Source organism: Anoplopoma fimbria, chromosome 6 (genome assembly GCF_027596085.1).
Source record: "Anoplopoma fimbria isolate UVic2021 breed Golden Eagle Sablefish chromosome 6, Afim_UVic_2022, whole genome shotgun sequence".
Classification (NCBI taxonomy): domain Eukaryota; kingdom Metazoa; phylum Chordata; class Actinopteri; order Perciformes; family Anoplopomatidae; genus Anoplopoma; species Anoplopoma fimbria.
This window is the reverse complement of record NC_072454.1, coordinates 5,323,199-5,349,807: the sequence shown is the minus strand read 5'-3', so window position 1 is coordinate 5,349,807 and position 26,609 is coordinate 5,323,199. Positions and strand designations below refer to the sequence as shown.

At 42.1% G+C, this 26,609-nt stretch overlaps 1 protein-coding gene across 1 annotated transcript in view; it reads right to left on the bottom strand.

Moving 5' to 3' along the window:
- Positions 1-26,609, bottom strand: part of gfra1a (gdnf family receptor alpha 1a) — an 88,001-nt gene that overhangs the window by 53,355 nt on the left and 8,037 nt on the right. The window contains exon 4 of the mRNA XM_054600524.1: positions 19,083-19,238. Coding sequence (XP_054456499.1) covers positions 19,083-19,238 — 156 coding nt within the window. The remainder of the gene's footprint in view (positions 1-19,082; positions 19,239-26,609) is intronic.

Here is a 26,609-nt window from a genome sequence, read left to right as displayed (position 1 = left end):
TTCTTCTTTGAATATACGGCTGGATAACTTGCTATATTTTTATCCACAGAGTGCTACTTGTGTGTATTTGTTAAAGCGTTTGAGTCAGAACTGAGTGAGAACAATTCATAGTGGGTGTTTGAAAACGTATTATTGCATTTGAGAAAACATATCACGCATTTAATTTAGTGTTAAAATTTGTATCACCCCAAAAAATCTATTGAACAATGAGTATTTATTAATCAAAGTCACTTTAAAGCAAAACTGCCAATCATTTGCTTGATCCAGCTATTCAAATAATAATTTGTTTATTTCTTTATCTCATTTAACAAATCTAATACCGATGAGTTAGCAATCTGATATATTGATAGTTGATATATAATCAACTATCATATATTTTCATTGGCAGTTTATCGACCAAGTATTTTCCACCTACTATCAATTAATCGATAAGTCTATAGTAAATAATGCCACTCATAATTTCAGGCCATGATGACATTGTTATTTTGATGGTTTTCTTCTAGACAAATGGTTCAAAACCAGTAGACATTCACTTTACAGAGAAAGCTCAGCAAACATTTAGATTTACAGCTGAAATCAGTAAACAGTATGTAAGTGTGTGTGTGTGTGTGTGTGTGTGTGTGTGTGTGTGTGTGTGTGTGTGTGTGTGTGTGTGTGTGTGTGTGTGTGTATGTTCAGGTCTTCTCTGCAGCAGTTTATCTGGCCTGTTGTTGAGGGAGATAGTCTCTGGTGGTGCTGAGCAGCAAAGGCCTGACCTAGCTAGATGTAAACAACTTCAGATGAATACGGGGGGGGGATGAAGTACTGCACAGCTTAGCTACGGCCTCCATCAGCAAACCTTCACACACACACACACACACGCACACAAACATCACATCACACAAATCACAAATAACTGCCACCATTCCCGTGACCGAAGCTCTTCATCTTGAGGGAGACCAAGTTCAATTCTGCTTAGTCATGCTCTCAAAGAATGCATATAGACGTCAGCTGCAGCCCAAAGCCGGTCGCTCGCATCCATCAGCCCCCAGGCCTCTTGCTTCCAGAGTAAAAAGTTCACACGCAAACAAACCTCACAAGACCAGAGAGACATCCTTACAACCTTACACCAGGAGACTAGTCCTGAAACGATGAGTCAGTCAATGAGTCCATAACTCTGGCCTCTGACTTGTAACAGAGCTCTTTCTAGCCTTTTTTCCCCCCACACATTTAATAATCAATCAATTGATAATGACAATGAAGCTGCAGCTATGAAGCCGATTCTGCAAGCGAAGAAAGAGATGAAAGCCAAAAAGGCATACGGATGGTGTTTGCGGTGCGTTATCCGTCTTATTCTCGGCGCCCTCAATCCAGAAGCGTCCGCGCAAATAACGTTCATAACTTGTACCTGGCAAGAGCACTTTCTGCCTGGCCTTGACAACTTTGATAGCTCTTTGGAAAATCAATGCTCAGATAGGGCTGAATCAGAGCCTGAGGGTGAAAAAGGGAGGGGTACGGGCTGAGTGAAGTTTTGAGAGAAAAAGGTAGAGAGGAGAGACGGACAGGCGAGGAGATGGATGAAGATGTTAAGAGCAGAGGAGGCAAAAGAAGGACGGAAAACAAAACACAAGAAGAAGAGAGAAGAGAGAAAATACAAGACAGACTGCATTGTACGTTTCAACTTCTTGTGTAATACAAAATATAAGTTTAAGAGTTAAACTACAGCCACTAAACCTATATCACTTGGCATCCCTCTAAGCGACTTGATGTAATGTGGATTCAGTCTGCAACTCTCTCAACTTTCTGATTTGCATGTTTGATATCAACTGACTGGTCACCGCAGAAAGAAACACAGCAGAGCAAAGATGTGGAAGCAAATATGGTGGAAATGTATAGACGATTAGAAGGCTGTTGATGTGTCAGAAGACAGATGTGCCTGCAGCAGGACCTGAAGGCCTCACAGGTGGGCCAGGCCGAATCTCAAAGCCCATAAGCCTCAAACTGAGACCAGGACTACTGATGTACGTGGGTGCTTCTAATCAACATGTTAAGTAGAAAACAAATCTGGATTTAGAAGCATGAACACCGCAGTGGCTTTTTCAGTGCTCCAGTTGTTGTGAGGTATTCAATGAAGTATGAAAGAAGGGGTGCTTTTCTCGGGTTATGTCATATTCTGTCTTGAATATACGGACTTTAAAGGATGCAGCACCCTGAACTGGGGTGAAGCAAGTCACAACTAGAGAGCTGTGTTCTGGGTCGCTGCACAGAATGCAATGCGTGACGGGGGAGTCACACAATGTCACGTCTATCGATTGAAAATGACAGGTGACGTTAGGTAAAACCGAACGAGAAATAATCCAAAAAAACAACCTTAACGATGGGAGAACACTGTGTCACAACACTGTGTCCTCACAGCAAGCGGGCGAATAACATGCACTTCTGTTACGTCCTATAAACAAACCACATACCTATCAGCTGTGCACTCGAGATCAGGCTGGACATTTTTGGCAGCCCAATTATGAGACCTGTATCCATGGAGAGTAGTGCCGGGGTAGCAATAATTGCTGCTTATCCTGAAAGCGCCTTTGATTGAATAATCCCAAACACACCAGGTCACTGCAACAACAGATGAGGCAGTGAGTATTTTTATAATTGCGGTTGGAGAAGGTTTTTCTCGCATACTTCCTATTTTAATAGAAGGGTTTATGTAAATATCGTAAAATGTGTAATTAGTTTAGAGAAGAGTCAAGAGACGGGGTAACTTCTTCTCAGATCCAAAGAGCCCTGACACGAAAAGTGACAAAGATACTGCTCTTACCCTTGAATGATCTTGTATGACAGACAAGAGCCAGGAGAAGAAATATGAGCTGAGGGGAAAGGTAGAGGGGATTTATTTCTACTTAAAGATAAGAGCCGAGTGCAGCAAGTTGAGGGGGGGGGCAGATAGGGGAGATGGGAATGTAATTCAGAGGGGAGGGACAGAAGTATTTCTTGAATAGATGACAGTTGAGATAAGAGCAGGAGATAGGGAGTCAGCTGTCTGGACCAGCCTTGTGTTGGGCTCCGTGCTGGAGGACATCTGAGGATAGATGACTACGGGCAGCAGAAACCCAATCAATCTATTTCACAGTTCAGCATTCAAATGGTTAACTGATTGGCCCAACCACATGAAAAAGAGTTTCTTGGACCAGGAAAACTAGCCTGTAAGTGATATTTGCAAAAGTCAACCGCAAAAAGTCTTAGAAAAAAAAAATGTTGCAACAGATAAAGACTGATTTATGTGGAAATGAATTTCAGTTGCCAAATATATCCAGATTGCAAATTAAATTGAGTATTATAAAAAAAACTTTTGCTTTGTGTGGGCTCATAGGGAAATGCACTGTGATTCCATTTCAAAGAAAATTAGGATTTGTGAGACTATAATTTGTGTGAGCTATGAGAGGCACCCAGATAGATAAGATGATGGCTTAAGGATTTTACACACCAGAGGCTTAAAGGCAGTTAAATGTTTTTTTCTCATGACTACTTTCACATAGAACCCGAATATTAGGCTACAACCCCCCCAAAAAAAAAGAATTCCAGTAATAGGTTGATTTTTCTGAGCTTGTTGCACCATGACTAAGGGCATTGACCTCTATGGTAGTCCGAAAACCAAGACGGCAAACTTTAATACGCCTTTAAACCTTGACAAAAGCAGCGCAGACCTGATCCACTCCATCCGTTCGTACCTTTCACAATAAAAGCTGCATACATGATAGTCGTGGTGAGTATTTTGCATTTTTTATGTAGTTTATTCTTCACGCCGCTGGTGTGTAAATATATATAACATCGATAGCAATTCATGAAAAAAAAAAAAAGCTGTCTTTTCTGTGCAAACTCAAAAAATCCACCTTTTCCAAGAAAGAGGAAAATGACAACACAAAAGGCAGCGGACAGAATATCAACTATATAAAGTTGCAGTTCATTTTTTCATCAAGGCAACAACCAGAAGTGCTGACATGGTGATGTCCATGACATCAGTCATCGGGATGTTCAGGAGGGATAAAGATCTGCTCTACAGAGAGAAGGACAAATGCTAATCCCGGCAGGATTTCACCACTTTATCAATGAATGATTAATGACTAAGGGTGGAGGATATAGGAAGAGCATTTTCATACAGAGGTACTGTCTCGCTGAACTTAATGATTGGTGATCAATCAATGTCCATACCTATCAGTTATCCAAAGGGTATTGGCAAACTGAATCATTCAAGAGAGCAGTCCAGGAGGTAAGTCCAGCAGGAATCGGAATACTAGATCGCGATAACGTGGATTTACATATCAAAATATGTTTTTGAGCATCTAAATCAAAACTTTGCAATAAGTGAAAGGTCTTTAGACACCTAAATTACATAACGCTGTGTTTATACAGCATCTAAATGGCAACATTTCAATGTGAAGAAGGTCCTACCTGCATCAGTGGGTGACTTGTCCTCCACTGTGATAACCTTTTGTACTTTCAAGAGGAAGATATCTGCCTCGGCTACTTATGCTTATTGTTTCAACATCATTTAAGTGACTATAGTGTATAAAAGATAAGCAGGTCCTAACCATGATGAAATATAGTCAAAGAGATGCTGAAACAAAGATGTGACTTCTTTCCCCATTTGTTAAAGCTCAGCATCATCCAGGTAAGTGGAACCTGAGTTGTCAACTGCTTTTTTTTTTTAAAAGATCAAGAATTAACTGGAACCTGGTGAAAGAAAAACAGTATGAGTGAGTGAAGAAGGATGTACGGGGCCCTGAGTCAGTAAGCTGCTATACCTAGTCCATATGCAAAATACCATGTGCCTCTATACCAGCGATAATAATGGAAAGCTGGCATGATATCGCCAGCTCTTATCTTCACTTAGCCTTAAAAAGAAATTGTTGGATCTTAGAAAAGCCCTTATACTCTTAATTCTCTCTGATTCACCGTGACTCAAGCAAATAATTGCACCGGATGAAATGATGTAACTTCCAGCAGTGTACCTTTATATCGCCACAGTTTATAATCGGCTCCCTGAGGGCTCAGCAGATCTGTGAGCGCGAATTTCCTTCGTCCCCGGTAAAAAAAAAATCCTTCCCGCTGCCCAGGACACTTTGTTTCAACTTGTTTCAGAGGGCAACATCATTCTGCTCCACCTCGCACACGCATATGCTAATGAGATCTGGAGCTTAGCGGTGTCACCAAGGCAACCGCATCCCAGATGTGTTCCTTAAAGGGGGAGAGAGTCAACCACACGGAAATGGCTGTGGAGTATTTTGTGTGTGTGTGTATTTTGTTTCCCTGACAGGAGAGGACAAATAGTGCTAAACAAACACAGCATTAGACCGTCTCTCTACCTGTGAGCAGCAGATATAATGCACACAAATGATTCCCGCCACAGCGCCCGTGGGGAGATCCACAGCAATTCCAACTTAAATTGACATTGTGAGTGGTGGTGTGGGCGCATGCTTGTGCATGCGAGTGTCTGTGCGCACATTTATGTGTCTGGGAATCCATGTTTGTTTGTTTTATGTGTTTGAATTTACCTTCTAGATTGCACACATTTCCTTGATTCACAGCGCTTTCCCCGACACGGACGTAAATGCGCTCCGCGTCCGTCCATCTATCAGGCAGCTGATTACATCAAGTGTCAGTGCCTAAACTGATTACTCTGGCAAGAGGCAAGCAACAAAGCAATAACACACTCCCGGCCTCAATCTGCTGCTCTGAACTTCATTCCAAAGACAGACTCCTCTCACTTTCAATATCTCTGCTCGCATCGCAATTCAGCTGAAAAGCAACAGGAGCTTTCATTGTTTCTCAGAGAGACATAGTCAGAAAAATCTACGCTTAACAGAACAAAGAGGAAAAGTATACATGTATAACTATGAGTCAATCTTTGTCAGTTCATTTCTTTGGATCAACATTTGGGAACATCTCATCTTCTTTAGGATAAAAGCCAGTAATCATTTGGCTGGCATATGAGTGTATAGAAGAGCTCACAAGACAATCAACAGACAAAAGAGTCCATAGAGAGGTCATTCAAGGTCATGAAAGGCTGTATTATCAATTTAAGGTCCATTTAGCAGTAAGTCTACAAAACATTATAAACCTGGGAAACAAATACACTTTGTTTTCAATTTAAAGAAAGATTTGTTATAAATATTCTTAAAGCAAAATGTTTGTTTGTCAGTCAAGTAGATTGCAAAAGAGAGAGGAGAAAACCAAAAACCGGTCAAAAATCATGTCATGTCATTTTTCGATCCAAATGTTGCATTAATAATACCATCTTATCTTAAGTTGACAAAAGCAATCTGGAAATGAATGCTCGTTTCCATCAACATACAGTGCTCCTAGGAAAAATATTTTGAAGAGGTCAAAACAATATGCAGAATGACACAGCATTATGTGGCCACTTCCTATGCAATATGTTGCTTGAGTTAGTTTCATGAATTAATTTCTTTCCCCTCCTGCCCACATATACAAAACCATATGGTGCACTGTGACCACTGACAATTGTTTTTCCTTAACTGTGAAATGAACACGTGGAACCGTTTTCAACAGAAGGAGAATGAAGAAGAAGAAGAAGAAGAAGAAGAAGAAGAAGAAGAAGAAGAAGAAGAAGAAGAAGAAGAAGAAGAAGAAGCTAGTTAACTTGGCTTGTGCTAATCTGCAAGTCAAGACAATTTCTCATTAAGTCATTATCGACTGGAAAAACGTGTTTTCCATCACTCCCTGTTGCGTTTTCTCTTCATCAATACACTTGATTGAAAACATTGTAAAATCGTTAATAATTGTGTTCTTGCCATTTTAGTTTTTTGTTTTTTTTTGCCATTTTAAAGAAAAGTGCATAAGATAGGTGCATGAAGACTCACTTATGGTGTCCAAGCCTCCCTTCAGAGAGCCTCTCTAATTGGCTTCCCTCTCTCCAAGACAAATCAAAACGGTCGATAATTGGACCAGCGGGGTGTGGGCGGGAGGTCACAGCGGACATCGCTTTGCTTCATGGGATTGTTCTTTAATTCACTTTCTTCTACTGGTGGTCTCTCTCTCTCTCTCTCTCTCTCTCTCTCTCTCTCTCTCTCTCTGTGTTGTCTGCCAAGTCCTCCTCTATTTACCCACAAACCTGCCTCCTCTGTGTTGCGTCTACAATAATGTGCTCATGCAGGCTCAGTGGCACATTATCATATGGTAGTCCAGAGGACACACACAATGTTTTCCCCTGATAATGCTCCTTTGTGATGGCGGCAGGAAGCAGTGACTAATAAGTTTGTTGCAATTACCGCAGTAGTGCAATACTGCACTATTGATGGGAAGTAACCATGACAACCACTATGTTCATGTTTTTCTTTTTACAATTTTTTCCCATTTTTGCAATGGAAGCGCCGTGTATTTACACTATGCTACAACATACAACATACACCAGCAGTGTGACAAGGCGCTCAATGCAGCACATTTGTTGTTGTGTTTTTTCTTTAGCAAAGACGAACTTTTGTAAAATATTGGTCAAAAAATCATCAAGACATTTCGTATAAATAAGCTAAAAAGAAAGAAATGAAAAAAAAACATTACAAAAACCTACCAAGGCACATTTTAAAAGCATAAAAAACGATTTAGGTTACAAATGTGTTAGTTTTCAAGCAACATACTAAAAAGCTGGTGGTAGTCTTAGCAATTTGGGCTGCTGCAGTCTTTTTGTTTTGGCGCCAAAATTCTATCTCAACACCAAGGACAACGTTAAATTCAATCCCTATAACTTGCAGCTGTTGCTTATTTTGTGGATATCACTTTTCATCCATCTTAAACGGGGTCACATGTCTGTGGTGAATGTGCTAGTTGAATTATGATCACTCCATGCTGTTGAATCCAACAATGACATCCCTCACTAGCAAGAAAAAAAAAAAAAAAAAAAACTGTCAAAATCAGCAGCTGTCTGATGGAAGACGATACATGTCTTCACAAAACCAGGAGGAGGAGAAGGGCACAGTCCCATGATGCTCTGCTTCAGACTGAGCCAGGGCCAGCCACAAATGAATTGTTCTTCTGAGATTTCACGCTGGCTTCTTGCAATTAACTTCAACCTATGTCTGGGTGCTACTTGAGCTGCTATATGATCTGCTGTGTAGACAATACGATTAGCTGCAGTCACAGCCAGGCCAGGCCGGGCCGGGCCGGGCCGGGCCGGGCCGCGTCACATCTGCTCTCCACATCCTGATTTATGGTTTAGAAACGAAAAGGCTTTTCCATACCAAGGCCTTAAAGACACACTGGGGAGAGTTTCAGGGTCTATTTCCCTCAGTAGAATAAAGTCACGCCTGTGTTCAGCTTTATCAACTGGATTCTCAGGCTTTGGGTAAAAAATTGCATAAAAAATAACATTTAGTAATCTGGAATAAATGGAAAACTTAAACTGAACTGCCGATAATTTAATTAAAAACAGTTCCCTGCAAAGTCAAATTGAAAAAAATATATATATATATACATTAACCTTGGCTGGAATTTCAACATGCATGGCACGGTGTTTCACATATATGATTCATAAGAAAATGTAGTTCCTTTTAACTCAGTTTGCACACCATGAATCAACATAGGCCCCCGCTAACACCTATTTGACAACCAAATCCCCGTATTCATTACCCTCCCGGAGCCTAATGGTAATGAGAAATAGTTTCAGACCTGCCTCCAACTTATTCAATTCTTCGTGTAAATACACCGTAGGCCAGGGAGCGCGGCGCGAGCAAGCCTAGCATAACTGGCAGCCTGAGCACATAATCCCAACTACAACACGACACCAAGCACAGAGGAGGAGAGGGGGGGCAGAAACAGTGGAGAGGGGATAAGAAAGGGAGAGGCAGCAGAGGTGATGGGGAGGAAAGTGGGAGAGGGCAGATGATTTAAGGGGGACGGGGAGTCAAAGACAAAATGAGAAACAAGTTTTAGGGTGTGTAATTAACAAAGCCATTGATAAACAGGCAAATTAGCATGTTGATAAACTAGATGGTGATGCAAATCTTCTCTGCTGCTCATTTGCGTGTTTGACCTTTGCATCCACTTCAAACTGACTTCATAAACACAGCTAGTGGCCCTTCATGTGCAGATTTTGCAAAACTTTCAAAGGCTCAGAGGGCAAACTTTCAATATATTTACAGAAAACAAAATGAAGAAAAACAGAAATGACTTTGATGAGAAAGAAAATGCATTTAACAATATCTCTATCATACTATAATCCATACACACATACTCCTAAATATCAACACAGACTCCCTAATTGATGTGAATTTAAAACCTCTTATATTCCCATAATCTGCAACATTAGGCAGCAGGCCCCTTCAATTAGTCTAAAATGAAGTTATTAAACTACTTAATACAATAATGTCGGAGCTGGCTGAGGAGCACAGACAACATATATAGTATACATCACTTCACTCTTTTAACTTTCAAATCCACTTGTTCTACTCCTTAAAGTCACGGCTTCCACGCACATTTCACCTTAATCTGAAACATTTAAAGGGGCCTAAAAAATTACAATATTAAAGAGTTCAGTTCCCGTGTGAAACTGAAGCCTAATTGCAAAAGCGACCTCAGACTCCGCCGGGATCAAATCTGCACTTGTCGCACAAATGAACTGGTGCGCTAATATATACGTTCACGTTAATTTACTCACTGTGGGAGCGCGTCCCACTCCTCTTATCTCCATAACTGCACCACAACCCAGAGGACAAGCGTACTTCACATGCTGAAGAGCACTGATGCAACTTAAGTGGTTTAACTCAATGGAAATTTTTAGAAAAAAAACAAAAAAAACACACAGTTTCATCAGCAGAGCCATCACTGTTTCACTTATCTCCATTGGTAAGTGTGCACGCAGGACGCTAAATCTGTCTGAAAGTGCACGAGCCAAACAGCTGTGGATGAATGAAGTTATCAGTTATCATATCGGGGGCCTGGTTATTCCGGGGCGTAAATCTCTGGTCGGGAAAACAAGTCAAACATCTTAAGATGGAGTGTGGTTGAGTGTAGGAATACATTACTTTGAGTTCCCACTTGTAGAGGAAATTGGTTTCCTCGCCAGTCGTAAGCGCATTTGCACTGAGTACATTTCAACCTTCACTTCCCCAAGTTAAGATGCAGGAGCACCAGCGCTTTGCATGTAAATCTCCCCAAGTTTAAGCACACAGCCTACGCTCGCTGGCTGGCTCTGTCTGTCTGTCTCTTTCTTGCTGTAACACACATACACACTCTGTCTCGCTCTCTCTCTCTCTCGCTCTCTCGCTCTCTCTCTCGTACCCCCACACACAAAGCTGCACAGCGGCAAATCCAACTCTGACTTTAACTCTCTAAAACCCCATAACTTGTATTTCACGTGGAATACACTGTAGGGCAATTCCAAGACGAGTCGCTGGCAGAGATGCAAAGTCAAGTGTGCACACACACACACACACACATATACACACAGCTTCCACACACACATTATCACAATCGCAAGCCTAAGTCTCTGGCATCTACACACACACACACACACACACACACACACACACACACACACACACACACACACACACACACACAGAAACATGCACACACAAATCAGTATTCTCACGTCATCTGAATAAGTAAACGTGCCAACTTCTTTTTCTTTTTCTCTTTCAACTAAGCAGCCAGTCTGTCATGCAAAACCAGGTAGAAACAGAGGAGTGCTAAATTACCTTTCTTGGTAGTATATTGCTGTTATTAATATATATATATACATAAATGTATATATATTAATAATGATTCAAACTACAGGAAGTCCTTCACATTGGGCGTGAATTTAAAAAAGCACAAAGGAGATGTTGTTTGGCTTTCTGAGCGTCAGCAGAGTTCCCCGTTTCTAAAAACTTTACCTCAAAAACTGACACATTAAAGGAAAATGTATTATTTCACTCATTAAGAAAATGGGGAAATAATGTCATACGAGATCTAAAACACAGAAAGATAAAGGTAAGTTCTTTCCCACAATTAACTCTGACCAATAAAGTAGAAGTGTCCTCCAGGTTGTCATTTGTTGATGTGATGTGCTTCTGTTGAAGTTTCACTGTCGAAGCCTCAACAATGCCACGAATTACAAACTTGGTCTGTGACTAAATCAACTCCTGGTTTCAGTCGCAACAGGCTCAAATCTGAAATCATAAAAACCTGGACATGATTTGGGTAACAGGACCACACAATCTACATAAAGCCAAATAAAACATATGTCTGTTATGACATTCCCATGTCAATATTCCAATATTTGAGTTTCAAACCAAACCAGAATATTACTCTAAACACAATAACTACGCAGGATCATTTCAAGTGTCCTGCAGCTGAACGAACACACTGTGGGACCACATGTCCAATATTTACATCATTATCATTCTCCTCCTTTTTCTCCTCATCTCTCAAAGCTTAATCTGCCCCTCAGCATTCTGGCACAAGAGTCCTGCTGTCGTCATGTGTTTGACGATAAGTAAAAAACACTTTATTGGTGATTTCATGGTCATAACTTTGCTCGTAACAGCTCTTAAGTCCTCGGACCTTCTGTTGTTTTCAGGGCCGATGACGCAAAGCTGTACCAAAACACTTCACTGGTGTTTCCACTGAGATGATGGCCAGCCGCTAGTGATGAAATGTGCATTCCACTACTGCTACTGCTCTTTTTTTGTTATATTAACCCACCAACACTCTTTTCCTAAACCCAACTAAGTAGTTTTGTTGCCTCAACCTAACCGAGTTGTTTCCTGTTAAGACGGAGGTTTATTTTGAAAAGACTGTTGGTATGTAAGGAGCAGTAATCTACACATGTTGCCGGCTTTCGTAGGAAAACGCACAAAAAATAAGGAGAAACTGTATGAGGATACGTTGTATTATTAGGCCTGTGCACTGACATCATTTGCTGAGCTTTGTAAAAAAAACATCCTCGACAAATCTTCTAAAGGACGGAGTTTAAATGCTGTATCATTTCAATGGTCAGCACTTGAAAGATATGATTTAATTCCCCTGTGAAGACTTACGACTTTACTTGAACCTGCCCTCAAGGACATAAAGTATATTTAATAGCTGCAACAAATTGTGAAGTATGGTGAGACCGCTGCAAAAGCAGGGAACTTCTAAAGCAGTGTGCTATTACAATTAGCATATACTATTTATATTATAGTCTAAGATTGGGACATCTGAGATGAAATATTTGTTTTCTATGATCGATTTACGTTTCAAAACAGTGCACAGAGTAATATTATTTAACTCTCATATATAAAGAAAGAATGCCGCTTGATGTATGGTCCAAGTCTAAATGAGAAACACATTGTCTTATTTAAACCAGTTAGTGTGGAACCGTCTCTGAAGCAGAATTTTACTAAAAGGCACAGACCTCTTATGTGCATAGTTACGTGAAGGTGCATTTCCATTAATAATCGGTTAACATGGGAGGTTTGGATGAAAGTAATGTTGAAATAAATGAGTCATGTTCTCTATTGTTCCACCTCTGTTACGGTTCATTTGACGTCTTATATCTTTTGAAATGCGAACACTTCAAAACAGCTCCAATACGCCAAAATGTCGTCGCTTTTTGCCAAAATACGTTCTCTCTTCTTTGCCAAGTCCTCCAGCTTGTCCTCAGGAGTGCAATGCACCGAGTCAAAACAGCTCGGCGGTGCTGCCTCAAACTGCGTGCCAGGGTCTGAGCTACCGCTGGCTTTTCCACCATCGATGCATACTGGGAACAGTGGGAAGGGAGCGCCCCTGCTCATTTTTTAGGCCACAGAATGGAGCAGAGGCAGCACTTTGGTTGGAGTGCGAGTATGTGTGTGTGTGTGTGTGTGTGTGTGTGTGTGTGTGTGTGTGTGTGTGTGTGTGTGTGTGTGTGTCAACATCGGTGATTTAAAAGGATATGCTCCGCTGGCACAACAGCAGAGTATTCTGAATCACACACCAGGACGCCTGGCTCTCTGCAGCTCGCAGCACACGGCCGACTTCACGCTCACGCACGTAAACACCACACACACACACACACACACACACACACACACACACACACACACACACACACACACAAACACACATTGGCGACTTTTGGGCCATGCAGCCCTCTCCCTAGTCCAATTGCACATTACGTCCCTTTCACCTCTCCCTCCCTCTGGCTGGATGGTGATAAGTCCCCCGCTCTCAGTCAATGCGAAGCTGTGAATAATGGATGAAGTACCGCAGCAGAGCGCCCCACATGATGGACGCGGACACAAAGAGAGACATGGCAGCGACAGCAGGCATCTGTCTCTGCCTCTTTTTATTCCCATCTCCCGTCTCTGTTTGGCTCTTTTCCGTATCGCAAACAAATCAGCGGGATGATACTCGCCTTTTTTTTTATTTCAAAAAATAACACGATTCTGACTTCTGAAAAAAAACATTTTTTGGGGCTTGGCGAGTTGTCCGAGTGATTCGACCCCCCGGGTCAGCAAGCTTCACTGTTTACCGTCTTCTTTGACCTTAAAACCAGTCACACCATGTCTGTCTCAATCTATGAATAATAGCAGCACCAACACACATATACGCACAAACGCACACATCGCTCTCCATCCCCTTCAGGTGGCATCGTCATGCCAGCTCCAATTCTCATAATGCTCTTTCCGTGTGTTATTTCAGGCTCTCCTGGAATGCTCCCTCTGTCATTATCCTTCCTCTTAGCACGCTTGCGTATAAAGCACACGTGTGCGTCAGCGGAAATTTGAGCGCCGATGCAAACGGGCGAACAGCCTGTGTGATATTTCGCGAGGTGTTTGTGGCCCGGTGCCAGTAACCCGTGGGGGGGGGGGGGGTACTATACGGGTATCTCGCTCCCTCCTGGTTAGTCAACTGCCCGCGGTTTCCTGCCACGCTCGGCAACTTGTACCGCTCTGCTTGAACAAGTAGGAAGATGTGAGCGAGCCGAGGAGCTGAAGAGTCTTGAGTAAATATAAATTATAATGTCAAGTTACTGGCCATGCCCTGTTTTGTAAATTTGCCCAGAAGGAGCTTCTGAGTTTGTTGGTTTTTCCTTAACCTTTTTGAATTCTCCCAACAGTTCATTAGTCTGGTTCGTCTTCAGCTCGGCTTTCTTTGCTTTACTCGAAATGTGGCGGATGCTCGCTTACAAATGCAGGAGAAGTAGAAATATTTGTTGTGTGGATTTTAAAGCCCTTTTGGGGCAAATTTGTGAATTATAATTTTGTGCAACATGTTCTAAATAAAATGTCTTTTTAATGATTTTCAGTGGAATCATACTGTGATTTTATGGTCATTATGTGTTATATTCTAAAAAAAATCCCCAAACAACAAATTTCGTTTGAATTAATTAAAACAAGTAAAATGAGTTATGTTTTAGTGTTTCCACTTATGAAGCAGATAAATTGGCTTATGATAGCGTGTCATAGATAGAATGTGGATATAACGCAGTGAAGACCCTCTGACAAAAGAAACTTCATAACATGGTAATAGTGATACTGATAATGTTGATATGTTGCTTGTACGACGTTAATTATCACCATTACATGACAGAAAAATACATATCATAATATGGATTTCAACCAGCAGTCAGGGAGGTTGATGTGCACTTGCAGAACCTCCTCAGTGGAAACACATGTCGGCCTCATGAATTATGCACTAACCATATCAATACAGCCAAATGGTTCTGTGCTTTATGACCCGTGACTAGTGACCGTCGCTGGATGCTTCACACCAGGAAGATGGAATATCTCGGTGTGGCTGTCACCGTTTGAGTGATGCTCAATGACCTTTACGGCAACTGTTCAACAAACCGAGATGTTTTATATATATATATATATATATATATATATATATCTCCACGAAAGCACGATTGTTTTATCAGCGCATCTTTGCTATCTTTCCCCACAAGTATTTTCTGCTTATTTCTATATTTGCCATATGAGTTGCAATAGCGTTCTTTTTAAAAATGCAAATTTAAAACATTTAACAGTATTACAGAGCTAAATAATATATTTACCTTCAGGCCCCGTTCCTAATTAATCATCTGTATTTCATATTAAGGCTGTGAGAATTGTGCAAAGTTTATAGGAATGGAATGAGAGGAGAAACGCTCGGGGCGTGGCCCAGCGTAAGCTCCTCTGACTAAGAATGCTGACTTAAAATAAGCTCTCTCTTTCAGACAGTCACGACTCATCGTTTCGGGAGGAGATTTTTTAGTCATCCTCATTTAATAACTCTTCGTCCAAAAGACAGCGGGGCCGGTGACCAAATCTGCTGAGCTGCCGAGGCTACAAGATGATGACAGTGTGTTACAGGTTGGTGGAAAGAATCATGGGGAATAACAAAAGTCTGATCACTGCCACGGTAATCATAGGCAAAGGTGTGCTTACACTGGTCTGTGTGTTTTCATTCAACACCATTTTGAGTTAATGGTCTTAATCTTATCCATCTTTTGAAAAAAATAAAACCTTTGAATTGTGTATATAAGTAGTATCTGTCAGATAACAACAAAATACATCAAAAGTTGTCAGATGAATGAGGAAAAAGTACATTTATCTCTGAAATGTAGCAAAAATGGACGATTATTTATTCATGTACCCTAAAATAAAGTTCACTGATTCTCTTCGACTGCTGTGAAAATAGGTGTCTACGTATTCATTCTACCTTTTTTCTCTTTCATTCTGGCTGTTTTCTCAAACTGTCGGTTGCTTAGGAATTGTAAAACTCATCCTTTACCCTGCGATGTGTTTTCTCACAAAAGAAACCATTTCACATCCTTTCACTGAGAAGTTCAACTTATTGGCTTAAGGAAGCGTTTTTCGACTTGCCTGAAAAACAAAATAACAGAAGCCCAGGGTGAAGCTGTTCTCCAATAGGCCTGTTTTTAATCTGACATGTAGCTGCTCTCCACATGACAGACTCTGGGAATGCAAGACGTTTGAAAGGGAAAGAAAAAGGATTTCTTCATACAGTGTACCACCGTTATTATTCATTCTAAAGGTTTCACCATCTTTTCTGCTACTTTTTAAAAAAAAGGCCTTCTGGATTGTTTGTCAGAGGATCTTCACTGAGATGATTCTTTGATCCAAGCCAATGACACAGGTTTCATTGTGATATTAAAGAGAGTCCGACTCCTTTTTCTATCGTAATCTGTAAAGTTTTATGGAGGAGCTGTTGATCCCCCTTTGTGTAACATGCCCAGCTGTTTTTCCTATTGCAAAATGAGCTCCTCACATGCTTTATTTGTCTTTTTCTAGATGCTTTTTACCACTCAGGCCTCCACCTAAAGGTTAAGACTTTAATAATGTGCTATTTTTTTTATGGGAGATGAGTTTACAGTTTGGCAGGGAGATCATAGTCGTTTTTGTTTTCTTTCTTAAGGTGAAAGGAGAAGGTTAAAAAACTATAATTACAATAAAAAGAATGAGGTGAAATCTGATCTGAGACAGATACCCATTTAGTTTCAGTTTCACTGCCAACTTGAAACAAGTGATACTCGTAAAAGTGTTTAAAATGCAGAACATGAAGTCCATGCACTTACTCTTCTTGGAATCCTCAGTGGGATGCAATATACAACAATTATTACCTGGGACGATGAATCTTATTAAACGACAATTTTGGAGAAACAGTATTTACAGTTAAGCCCTCGGCAGCATCCATATTCCTGTCTGAGAACAGAGGGATTGAAGTTTTTAATTAATCTGAACGCCAGCATCCCTGAGGACACACACACACACACACACACACACACACACACACACACACACACACACACAATGCAGACCGTAGCAGGAACATTTTTGCCGTGACAGGCGTAGAGTGGCAGAGCGACATATCAACCCTTGCATAAATGTCTCTCTGAGACACTTTATCAAACTCAAAGTGTCTGAAGAGTAGAGATCGAGCTTCACAGTCCAACACAAGCCACTACTACGCAGTGAAGGACCATACATTAACATTATCCGAAACGCCAGCAGCTCTTCTCAACTTGATAAAAACCATGTGTCGGCATACTTGGCTAATAAAGTTGAATTTGATTCTGGTCCTGGCTCGGAGGATGTTTTTGTAAAGTTGCCAACCAAAACAGATATACAGAGGGGAGGAAAGGACAGACATGTTGTGCTGAAAGAATACATATTTTTCCTATAATATGGCAATCAGTGCGTGTTTCCATCAATGTGAATATACTCAACATTTTTTATCATTACACTCTGGTCCATCATGGTATTTAATTTACCTTTTTTTTTTTTTACTTGATGTTGCAGTTTTGTGATAGCGTCCCAGAGCTGCAGGCTTCTGATGCTGCTGCTTTTTTTTAATTCTGTATTTAGTTTGGTCTTCCTGCACAGTGGGAGAATGTTACAGTAAATACCAGCTAGACATGAGGTGCTCAGCATCCAGTAGGTGAAGCAGAATCAGGTACCACATTATTGTACTAGCCTTTATCATACATCCCCTCATCACTATGTCTGTACCTCTGTACAATTCACTCTTTTCTCATTTCCACTGAAGTGTATAATGCACAAATTGAAAAATCTGCATCAAATAAGGTGGATGGAAATGCCCCTAGTGAAATGGAGAGGGGAAAAGGCAGGGAGTTGGTGTGTGTTGCCCCTCAGCTTTTAGTCAGAACACACAACTCAGCATGATTCAACCTCACAACCTTATTGATGTAATCCCCCCCTTCAGCAAGACTCCCAGCAGAACATGTGTGTGTTACCCAGTGAGTGTGCATTTCTGTGTTTGCCCCTTTGGTCTGTTTTGCATGCAAAAAGATGGTGTATGTCCGTGTGGGTGTGTGGGTGTGTGGGTGTGTGTACATGCATTTGACGGTGAAAAATGCTCATGTCTTTGCATTCCAGCAAAATAATCTATGACTATGCCTCATCCCTGTGTCCGTGTGTGTGCGCACACACTCTCTCGACCCATATGTACACCGAGAAATTGAAATAATGCAGTGAATTGCAAAGAAATGACCGAATTCATTCACAAAGACAACTTTTCAGCAGGCCGTGATGTGAAATATTTCCCCTGCACCATCACAGCCTGCAATAAGCTGTTTTTGGCCATAAAACTAATGTAGCAGTCACAGACACTGACTGCCCTCTAAAATGGAAATTCATAAGCCAAAATGGCACAGTGGGAATATCAAAATATGACATATCCTCTGCTTCTTCCAACCCCCCCACGAACATCTCGCTGCCTCTTGCTGCCTCCCCAGTCCTCCCGCTCTTCTCCAGGGTTTTTCAGCAGAAAGCACATCTGCTGTAGAAACTCTTTGTGAAGGACATGTCAACCCGCCCTGCCACAGCTGACTAGGCAGACAGACAGACGGACGGCCAGGCCAACGGTCTGACACCGCTCTCAGATGGTCCGAAGGGAACCGAAATCTATAACTGGCTAAATCTGATACCGAGGAGGCTAAAACCAGCGTGAAGAGTTCAACAGATCAAAGGAAAGCTGACATTACGCGTCTCATATGGAGCAGATGGGTTTGACTCGAGCAATCGCACCTTCATGTGTGGCTTTAAACTAAAAGACCACCTGGAGAATTTAGTGTTGGTCTGGTTCAGATATGGTCTGCTTTATCTGCTTTATTTTCTGGGTATAAACGGGCAGAGGATATTTGGAAAGTCCTGCATAAACAAAATGAGCCAAGAGCAAACCGCAGTGTGCACTCATGCTCAAATTCAGCTGTTTCTACATGTGTTGTAAACCCCAAAAACATATATTGTGTTCATAATTACTATTGTGGTGCCTTTCTGAAGAAGCTGACTATAATCAATGTTTTGTTTTCAAAATTTGTAACCTCTTGAGATGGCAAATAAATCCCCAACCAGCTATTTGTACAGTAAATGCACAGTGTGACCATTTGTGCAATTGTTTTGTACTCTTTTTCCTTGTTCATACCAAAGAAAACCAACTGCAGATGACTGGCAAAGTACAAATTCAGCTGCAGATACAATCTGACATGGAATATGTATTCTGTGTCCGGCGTTATCTTGAGAAAACAATCATGCACGGTCAAACACACACACACACACACACACACACACACACACACACACACACACACACACACAAACACAGCTCTATTTCGTTACCCAGTATGGCCCAATTGGGATGAGCTCTCCTGTTTCTACTGGGATCCTGAAGTTCCGTGGAGGAGGGGCTCCCTCGGCCCAGAGCGGGCTCTCTGCCCTGGGCGCCCCCCCTGCCTGGAGCCGAAGTGTCCGAGACGCTCCAAGGTTCCCCACCCTCTGTAAGAAATGTGCTTCATTCAGGACCACCAACCAACAGCCACCGGGGGGGAAGGGGTGGGGGGATGGGGGGGGTTGTCAGTTGGGTTCACAAAGGTCACAGGGAGGTCAAGACTCCAAATGATAAAAGTGGGATACTCACAGGTCAAAAGGGGGAAAGGTCAAACATGAACCGGAAAGAGAGCATTCAGATCATTCAGCTGACGGGCAGAAGTCACATTCTGGGTGTTTTTTCCAGGTAGGCAAAAGGTAAACGCACAAGGGAGCACACAGGAGCACACAGGAGCAAGGTTTGTAAGGAGTCCTGAGTTTCATGAAAGGAAAAGAATTGTAAGACCAGTTCGGTGTGCTCAGGAAGAGAATGAGGAAAGAGGAATTGCTGCCTGAAACATCGTTGAGGGAGCATAGTTCTCATCCGCAGCAGACCCAGTAAGAAGAAGCTCTAAGATCTTTAATGTAGTGTCGGTGTCAATCAGAGCTGGTCAAGATCCTGCTCGGCATCGAGCTCCACAAACCGACAGCTTTTCACATCAGTGAATTCTCCAACACTCGACTCAGAGCTGCATGTGCTGTAAGTACAAATAAAGAGCCCATCCGCCAACGAGAGAACAATTTGGGTGGCGTTTACCTAGATTACACATTGTACAGTGTGGTGCGGGGAAAGATCTCTGTCCTCTAGCCCACTTATGGATGAAGAGAGTGTGCACACAACCAAATCGATTGAACAGTCACGCTAGCCTCGCACAAAACAAGCCCAGAATAGAAGCATCTGAAGCTGCCTGGCAAATTGAGGGCATGCAGTTATAGATTTTTTAGTTAGGAGGACGGTTGTGGATGAAACAAATGCAAATTTATGTATCAATGCCCTCATTTAACATCTCCGAGAGCAGAGACTGGCACAGAACAAGAGCTCAGCGGGATGCTGTTTGTGTGTGTGTGTGTGTGTGTGTGTGTGTGTGTGTGTGTGTGTGTGTTTTTCGGGTGCCAGCGGGCGTGTGCATTCTCGCACGTGTATGTGCGTGTGTGTGTGTGTGTGTGTGTGTATACACTCTTGGCTCTTGGTTGCGTGTGTTTAAGGCCGTGTTTGCTTTTCAGGGATGTTGCTGTTCCGTGATCAAAAGAGGAGGCACAAAGGGAGGAGAGGGGAGAGAAAAAAGGGTGAAGCCATTATTCTCCAAAGAGAGGCATTTGTTAGTTAGAGAGACGGCTTTAATCAGATGCACTGTGGCTGTTGACAAACATGAACACAGGGGACATGGTGCAAATTCCAATCGACCAATAGGGGCCTTCAAAGTGAGCTAAGTGGGGAAAGAAGATGTGAACTGCTGCGCTACAAGGAAGCAAGAAAGTTCTGCAGAAATTGCAATAAGGGACTTCCTTAGAAAGAGGTGCTTAGCTTCCATAAACATACCAAACAGGATTCTGGCCAGACCACAGAACAGCTGTGCCTGATGACCACACGCTAACCCAAATAAACATTTCCTGCATCAAGACCCGTCTGCAATGAAAGCTAAGACGCATTAATGACACACATTACTACCACTTCACTACCCAATCCAGAAATGTTTGGAGACTAGCTGAACCAGCAAACAGATTAAACTAAAACCCGATGGAGCAAGTATATAAAACAACATATCACATGTATTTTATGTTTATTTATTTATTCTGTCTGGTCATAAAAACAAGGCCTTAACTTTTACGACTCTGCAAATGAAGTGTTTTGCGCTACGACAGAAAGAACCAGATGGGGTGACAAAAACAATACACAACAGTACACTGTGGCATTGCATTGTTTTTTGTTTTTTTTAAATCAAACGCATAAATTCACCACGTGCCCTGGCTTGTACAGTAGAGTGTTATTGTCACACAAAAAAGAAGAACCAAGAAATATGAATAATTGCAGGACTACTACTGCTTTGAATATATCGTCCCTGTTGACATCAGACAGTAAAATGCGTCTCTCGTGGGTTAAAACAAAATCTATGGTTCAACCAGACTTTGGCAAAAGAGGGTCAACCAGTGAAACTGACTGAGAATGAGCCATTCCAGCAATTTCAAGCAGTGGAAGAAGCATAACGTTACAAATCCACTGCTATGAGAGAATGAAACAGTATAGCTCCGTCCAGCCCGCTTTATTTTGGTAGAGTATGAAATTCTATTAAGTCACAACGGCACAAGTGAAAGCCCCGACGGCCAGAGCGGAGGCGAGTTAATCCAGCGAGTTGACTGGGTGCAGCTGAGGGCTTAATAGCCACGGCTTAACACAAGGCTGTGGCTTTGGCGCACCTGCCAGCGGTCAGTCATGACCTGCCAGTGGCCAGCCGAGGAAAGCCCAACGTGATTATAACACGTCGTGATTAACTACGCCGACACAACGTTCAATTCATTGTTAATTAAAACGCAGTTATTTGCCACATTTAAACACAATGGAAAGAGTTAACTATGTAAATGTGTAAACAAGCAGACATTTGTAAGCGCTGATTTGGTTATTTTCAGGTCCAGACATCTTTGTTATAACTGGGCAAAATTTGGTCCCGAGTGTCAAAACAGACTGAATTACATGTTGCAACATAGTCACTGAAACACTGCTGTAACAACATTTACATATCGCCAAGGTGTCAATAAAAATGTCCCAGGTTTAATTTAAAGTGGCCCTATTTTGCTTTTCCACTTTTTCCCTCTTCTTTAGTGTGTTATATATATTTGTGTACATGTAAAAGGTCCGTAGAGTGTAAAACCTGAAGTCCACGCCTAAAAGGAGTTACCCTCCCCCTCAGAAGCTCCTGAGCGCCTGAAACGGCTCAATTGAATTCTCTCCTTCACTTCCGTAACTCTATGAGGTCATAATGTTACGGAAGTAGCTAGTTTGGCCCTCAAACAACAAAAGAGAAGTAATGAAATGTGAAACGTTGACCAATCACAACAGATAGCTGACCAATCAGAGCAGGCTTTGCTTTCTGGAGGGAGGAGCAAGCGCTACAACGGAGCGTTTCAGAGAGAGGGTGAGAAGAGGTGCTGCAGGACAGCCAGGATGAGAAAAACAAGGAGGATTATGAGCATTAACGCATGAAAACATGTTGTAACTGTAACTTATAAATAGCATAATAGGGCCTGTTTAACAACTTTAACCTGGACACCTTGGTTAAAACTGAGCTAAATTCAGTTGAAGAGTGAAGAGTTGTTGTTGATGACTAGATTAGAAACAACCTCAGTTTCACTGAAAAAAACAGGTAATGAACTATTCCACTTCCATCATACACCATCTTCCCAGGTTTACTTTGTGAATATGTATCTAATATCTGCATATCACACTGCATAAAATAAATATTTCCATCACACCTTTGCAAAGGTTTCAGGACATCTAAATCACACGTTTTTCCCTTCAGACTTTGACTGTTATTTCTGAAACCTAAAGATATAACTGTCTATATTTGTGCGATCCCGTCCTTTCCCTGCGAGCATCGAGCCTGACTGCATGGGTGCACGTACCTGTGTATAACTCTCTCTGCGTAGGTGTCTGCAACTGTGTATGTGAAAAGTTAATTGTCCATATTTGCATGCAGCATAAAGCAGCAGCGGGAGGCAGACCTGGCACACGCTCCCACCCGCTGATTTGAGCTGTCAACCGCATTTATTAACTATGATGAATCACCCCTCCACTTCGCATCCAATCAAAAAGCCTCTCAAAGGGACTCAAATTTGGTCACCTTTAACTAAATGATTTTCTTGGCCCACGGTGTGCCAGCCAGTGATTGGACTGGCAACCTGATGATATGGCTGCTGTTGGAATTATTCTGCCAAAGGCCCACAGCTGGATCAGTCACTTCCGAAACAGCGTGGTGAATTAAGTGAACCAGCTGACGAGTCTCTGCATGGATAAGGAGGATATCAAAAGGAACCGTGGGGATGAGGAAATGTGAAAATAGAGAGTTCTACAGTCGCACATGGAATCTAAAGGTGTTCTCTTGACCTTGCCTAAAGGATTTGGACTAAATCTGTACTAGGTTTAGACCTTGCTGCATAATACAGTATGTTTACAATGCGAGCTGACAGCTACCATTGAGTCAGAATAATCTTTGTTCCACGACGTGGAGAGATTTCCCTTAAGCCTTGCCTTTCCTCCAAAACCACTAACAACTTCAATCCATTTATATTTAACTAAAATACACTCATACATATCTTGGAATCTGTGAATTGTCCACATTGCTGCACACGTTGTGCTAAAAAAAATCAACTGTACAGGGATGAGACAAGGTCAGTGAAAACACAAATCCCCTACAGGCCGAGTTTTTTCTCTCAGAGCATAAAAACAAAGCTCGGTCTGGAACTGTACACCTCAAACCTTGCTGAAGGATAAAGCCTGTGATCCCGTGCTGAACGGAAGAACTTGTGCGGAAAAGGAGGAAGGGAACGAGGGGAGAGAGAGAGAGAGAAATCGATAGATTCTTGTAGACACAGCCTCGAGTTTCCAATCTAACACGGCGCCGTATTGATTAGGCTTCATATGAGACAAGGCGCAGGGACAGTGATGTCGGCAGTGGATTTGGGAGTCTTTAACAAAACAAACTCCGGTGCAGGGGACAGGACAATGAGATCTAGTGGGACAGATTCTATCTAATGCATCGCCAACAGACGACATTCTGGAGATGGGGGCTCCGCATGATGGATGGATGGAAGGATACAGTACATGGATTCATACCAGAAACATGACGTGCCGGTGTACTTCAGACCACTTAAATAGTGAAAAACAACCTAGCTTTCCATTTTCATCAGCCTCAGAAATCAGCGTCATCTCTACTTAGACTGAGCTGCCTTTAAGTTTTAACATAAGTTTGGTGATATGCTAACAATTACCGTGTTAATATGCTAACTTTCACCTAAACCACGCTGCTCAAGCAGGCTTTTTGTTGCTGCTAAATCCTGTTAACAGGTTCAAATAAACACAGGTAGTATGGCGCAGAACAACAAGTGAGGAATGAAGATGCATATTCTCATGTATATGTTTTCATGGACACTGAAACTCTGCCAGCTTCAGGTGAATCGAGACAACAAAAAAAAAAGGATGTGGGTGGGGGGGCGTTTTAAGCTTTAAACCGGTTTTCTATCCACCAGCTCAAAAGCTGGAAGAGGAAAGCACTCTGGATAAAGCTGTCTGGAAAAACATCCGATGTGAGTCAAAGTTGCCGTGAGTCAAACTAGACTGAGAGCTGTTCTGTGATTGACATGCAAAAAAAATAAAAAGAAAGAATCTCTACTAATAATGCAGCTTTAATGACATTTTCTTCGGGGATTTGAGTCATTTAGATTCCAAATTAAGTGAGCCGTTTCTGGGAAATGATGCAAAAGGGTTTAGAAGTTTGTTGATGAGGTCAGAAGTGCATGACACAGAAAACCAAACCAGGAAAACTTGTGACTTCATCAGCTGCACTGCTCGTTCCTATAACTGAGCTGGCATGAGACTGAAGGGGTGACACTGAATCTGTTCATTTTCTTTATGTTTCTGATCAGCATGTCTGATCTCATGAATGCCGTTGTCAACATCCAGTGTGAAGGGGTAATAATAATGAATACAACTGGGTATAAATGGTGAGCAAATTGGAAAATAGTGTCTAACGGAGACTGACAGTTAGACGCCATCTGAGATTATGACTTTGTGTTCTTGCAAGAATTTGGGGTTCGCCCGAAAAAACATCTCTAACGATCACAGTCTATCCATCGTCGCCTGTGATTTCTTCAATACGAGCTCTCTTCTGACAGTAAAGCATCAGTTGTGCAGGTTGTCTTTGTCGGGTCAGGATCAGAGCCAATCCCAATTAAGTTTATCGCATTAGGGCATCACGAGGCTAAAGCTGAAAAAAGTCGGTCACCGCCCACTCATTACAAAACTTCTCTAAAGTACACGCTAAATCTGCTCGGTGGCAAACCGTGTAGTTCATATCCAGAGCAACTCCCAGCTATAAATGCATTTGACTGAATAAGCGTGAAGCGGGGAATGGCCCAAAAAAACAAAAAAAAGAGCAAGTGTGCTCAGTCAACCAACTCTGGAGAAAATAAAGGCAGGGAAATAAAGTTAAGAGAACAGCCAGGATTCTCTCTCTCTCGCTCTCTCTCTCCAAAAGATACAGCACAATAAATGATGTTTCTACCTCTGTGACTCCTCTGCATTCCCTCCGTGACTCTATCTAACACTAGCATGAACACACACACACACACACACACACACACACACACACACACACACACACACACACACACACACACACACACACACACACACACACACACAAACACAAGCAGGGAAAGAGATAGTGGAAGACACTCTTATCTCTAAACATTGGCAGCTCATAATGAGAGTGACTTCCTCTGCAGCCATTGGTTGAGTGGTGCTGACAGCCTCTCAGCCCTGCGTGTCGGCACAGGGGGGATTTGAAGCGCTGCCTTGGATTGACAGCCGGGCCGCGCGCACTTACAGACGTTTTCACACCCGCAACACAAGCAACATGTGTGCGCACATCGCCGCAACTGCGCTTCAAGGTTGACTTCAGTTGTAGGAGGGAAGTGGATGCGTTTGAAGTCTTGACACATGGAGAAGACACGATATTGAGCTTTTGGTGTATTGGGGCTTATGAGTGGTGAGTGGGTGATATACAGAGCGCCGCTGCACCAGCCAACTGGGAGGAGGACAGAGCTTAAGGAGAGATTTTAAGTCAAACAGACATCGACACACACCGGCGGGGAAGTCTTTATAAGCCAGAGAACACAGTTTCTGATTCGTGCATAGCCGCCTGTAGAGAATTTAAGACATGCACAAGTTGGAGATAAATGACGTTAAAAATCTGTTGCATTTGAGTGAGACACCCTTGACACGTAGAGACAGGGAAAGACACGGAGGAGAAAAGGGACAAATTTGAAGGTTCTGCCGCATTGCCCTGTTTACCAGAAAGTTTAGAAGTACAAACTGCGGTTTAAGATAAGTGCTGCCGACTTAAATGCTATATTATCACTTCAAAACTGCCAAATAACTGTAAAAAGGTCAGTCCGCAGGCCAGGGTGAGTATGATAGTTGTATGAACTCATCTTTATTCAAAAGGTAGCACCTCCTGGAATCTGTGATGTTCTTATCGGTTTTCACCCACCATCCCATCCCGTCGTTTAACCACAGCTGCTGTATTTACCTTAAGTCACTTTTTGCCCCATGTTAGGTTTCTCTCCACCCATATCGCACTTGGGCAAACTGACAATTGGCTCACCCAATGAAACAGTCTCTTATCTGCAAACAGTGCAATCATTAACAATTCTTTTTGTGCCAATATGCCACAAGGTTTTTAAACTTGTTCAAATTACGCACTTCCCAGATGTAGAAATGTTTTT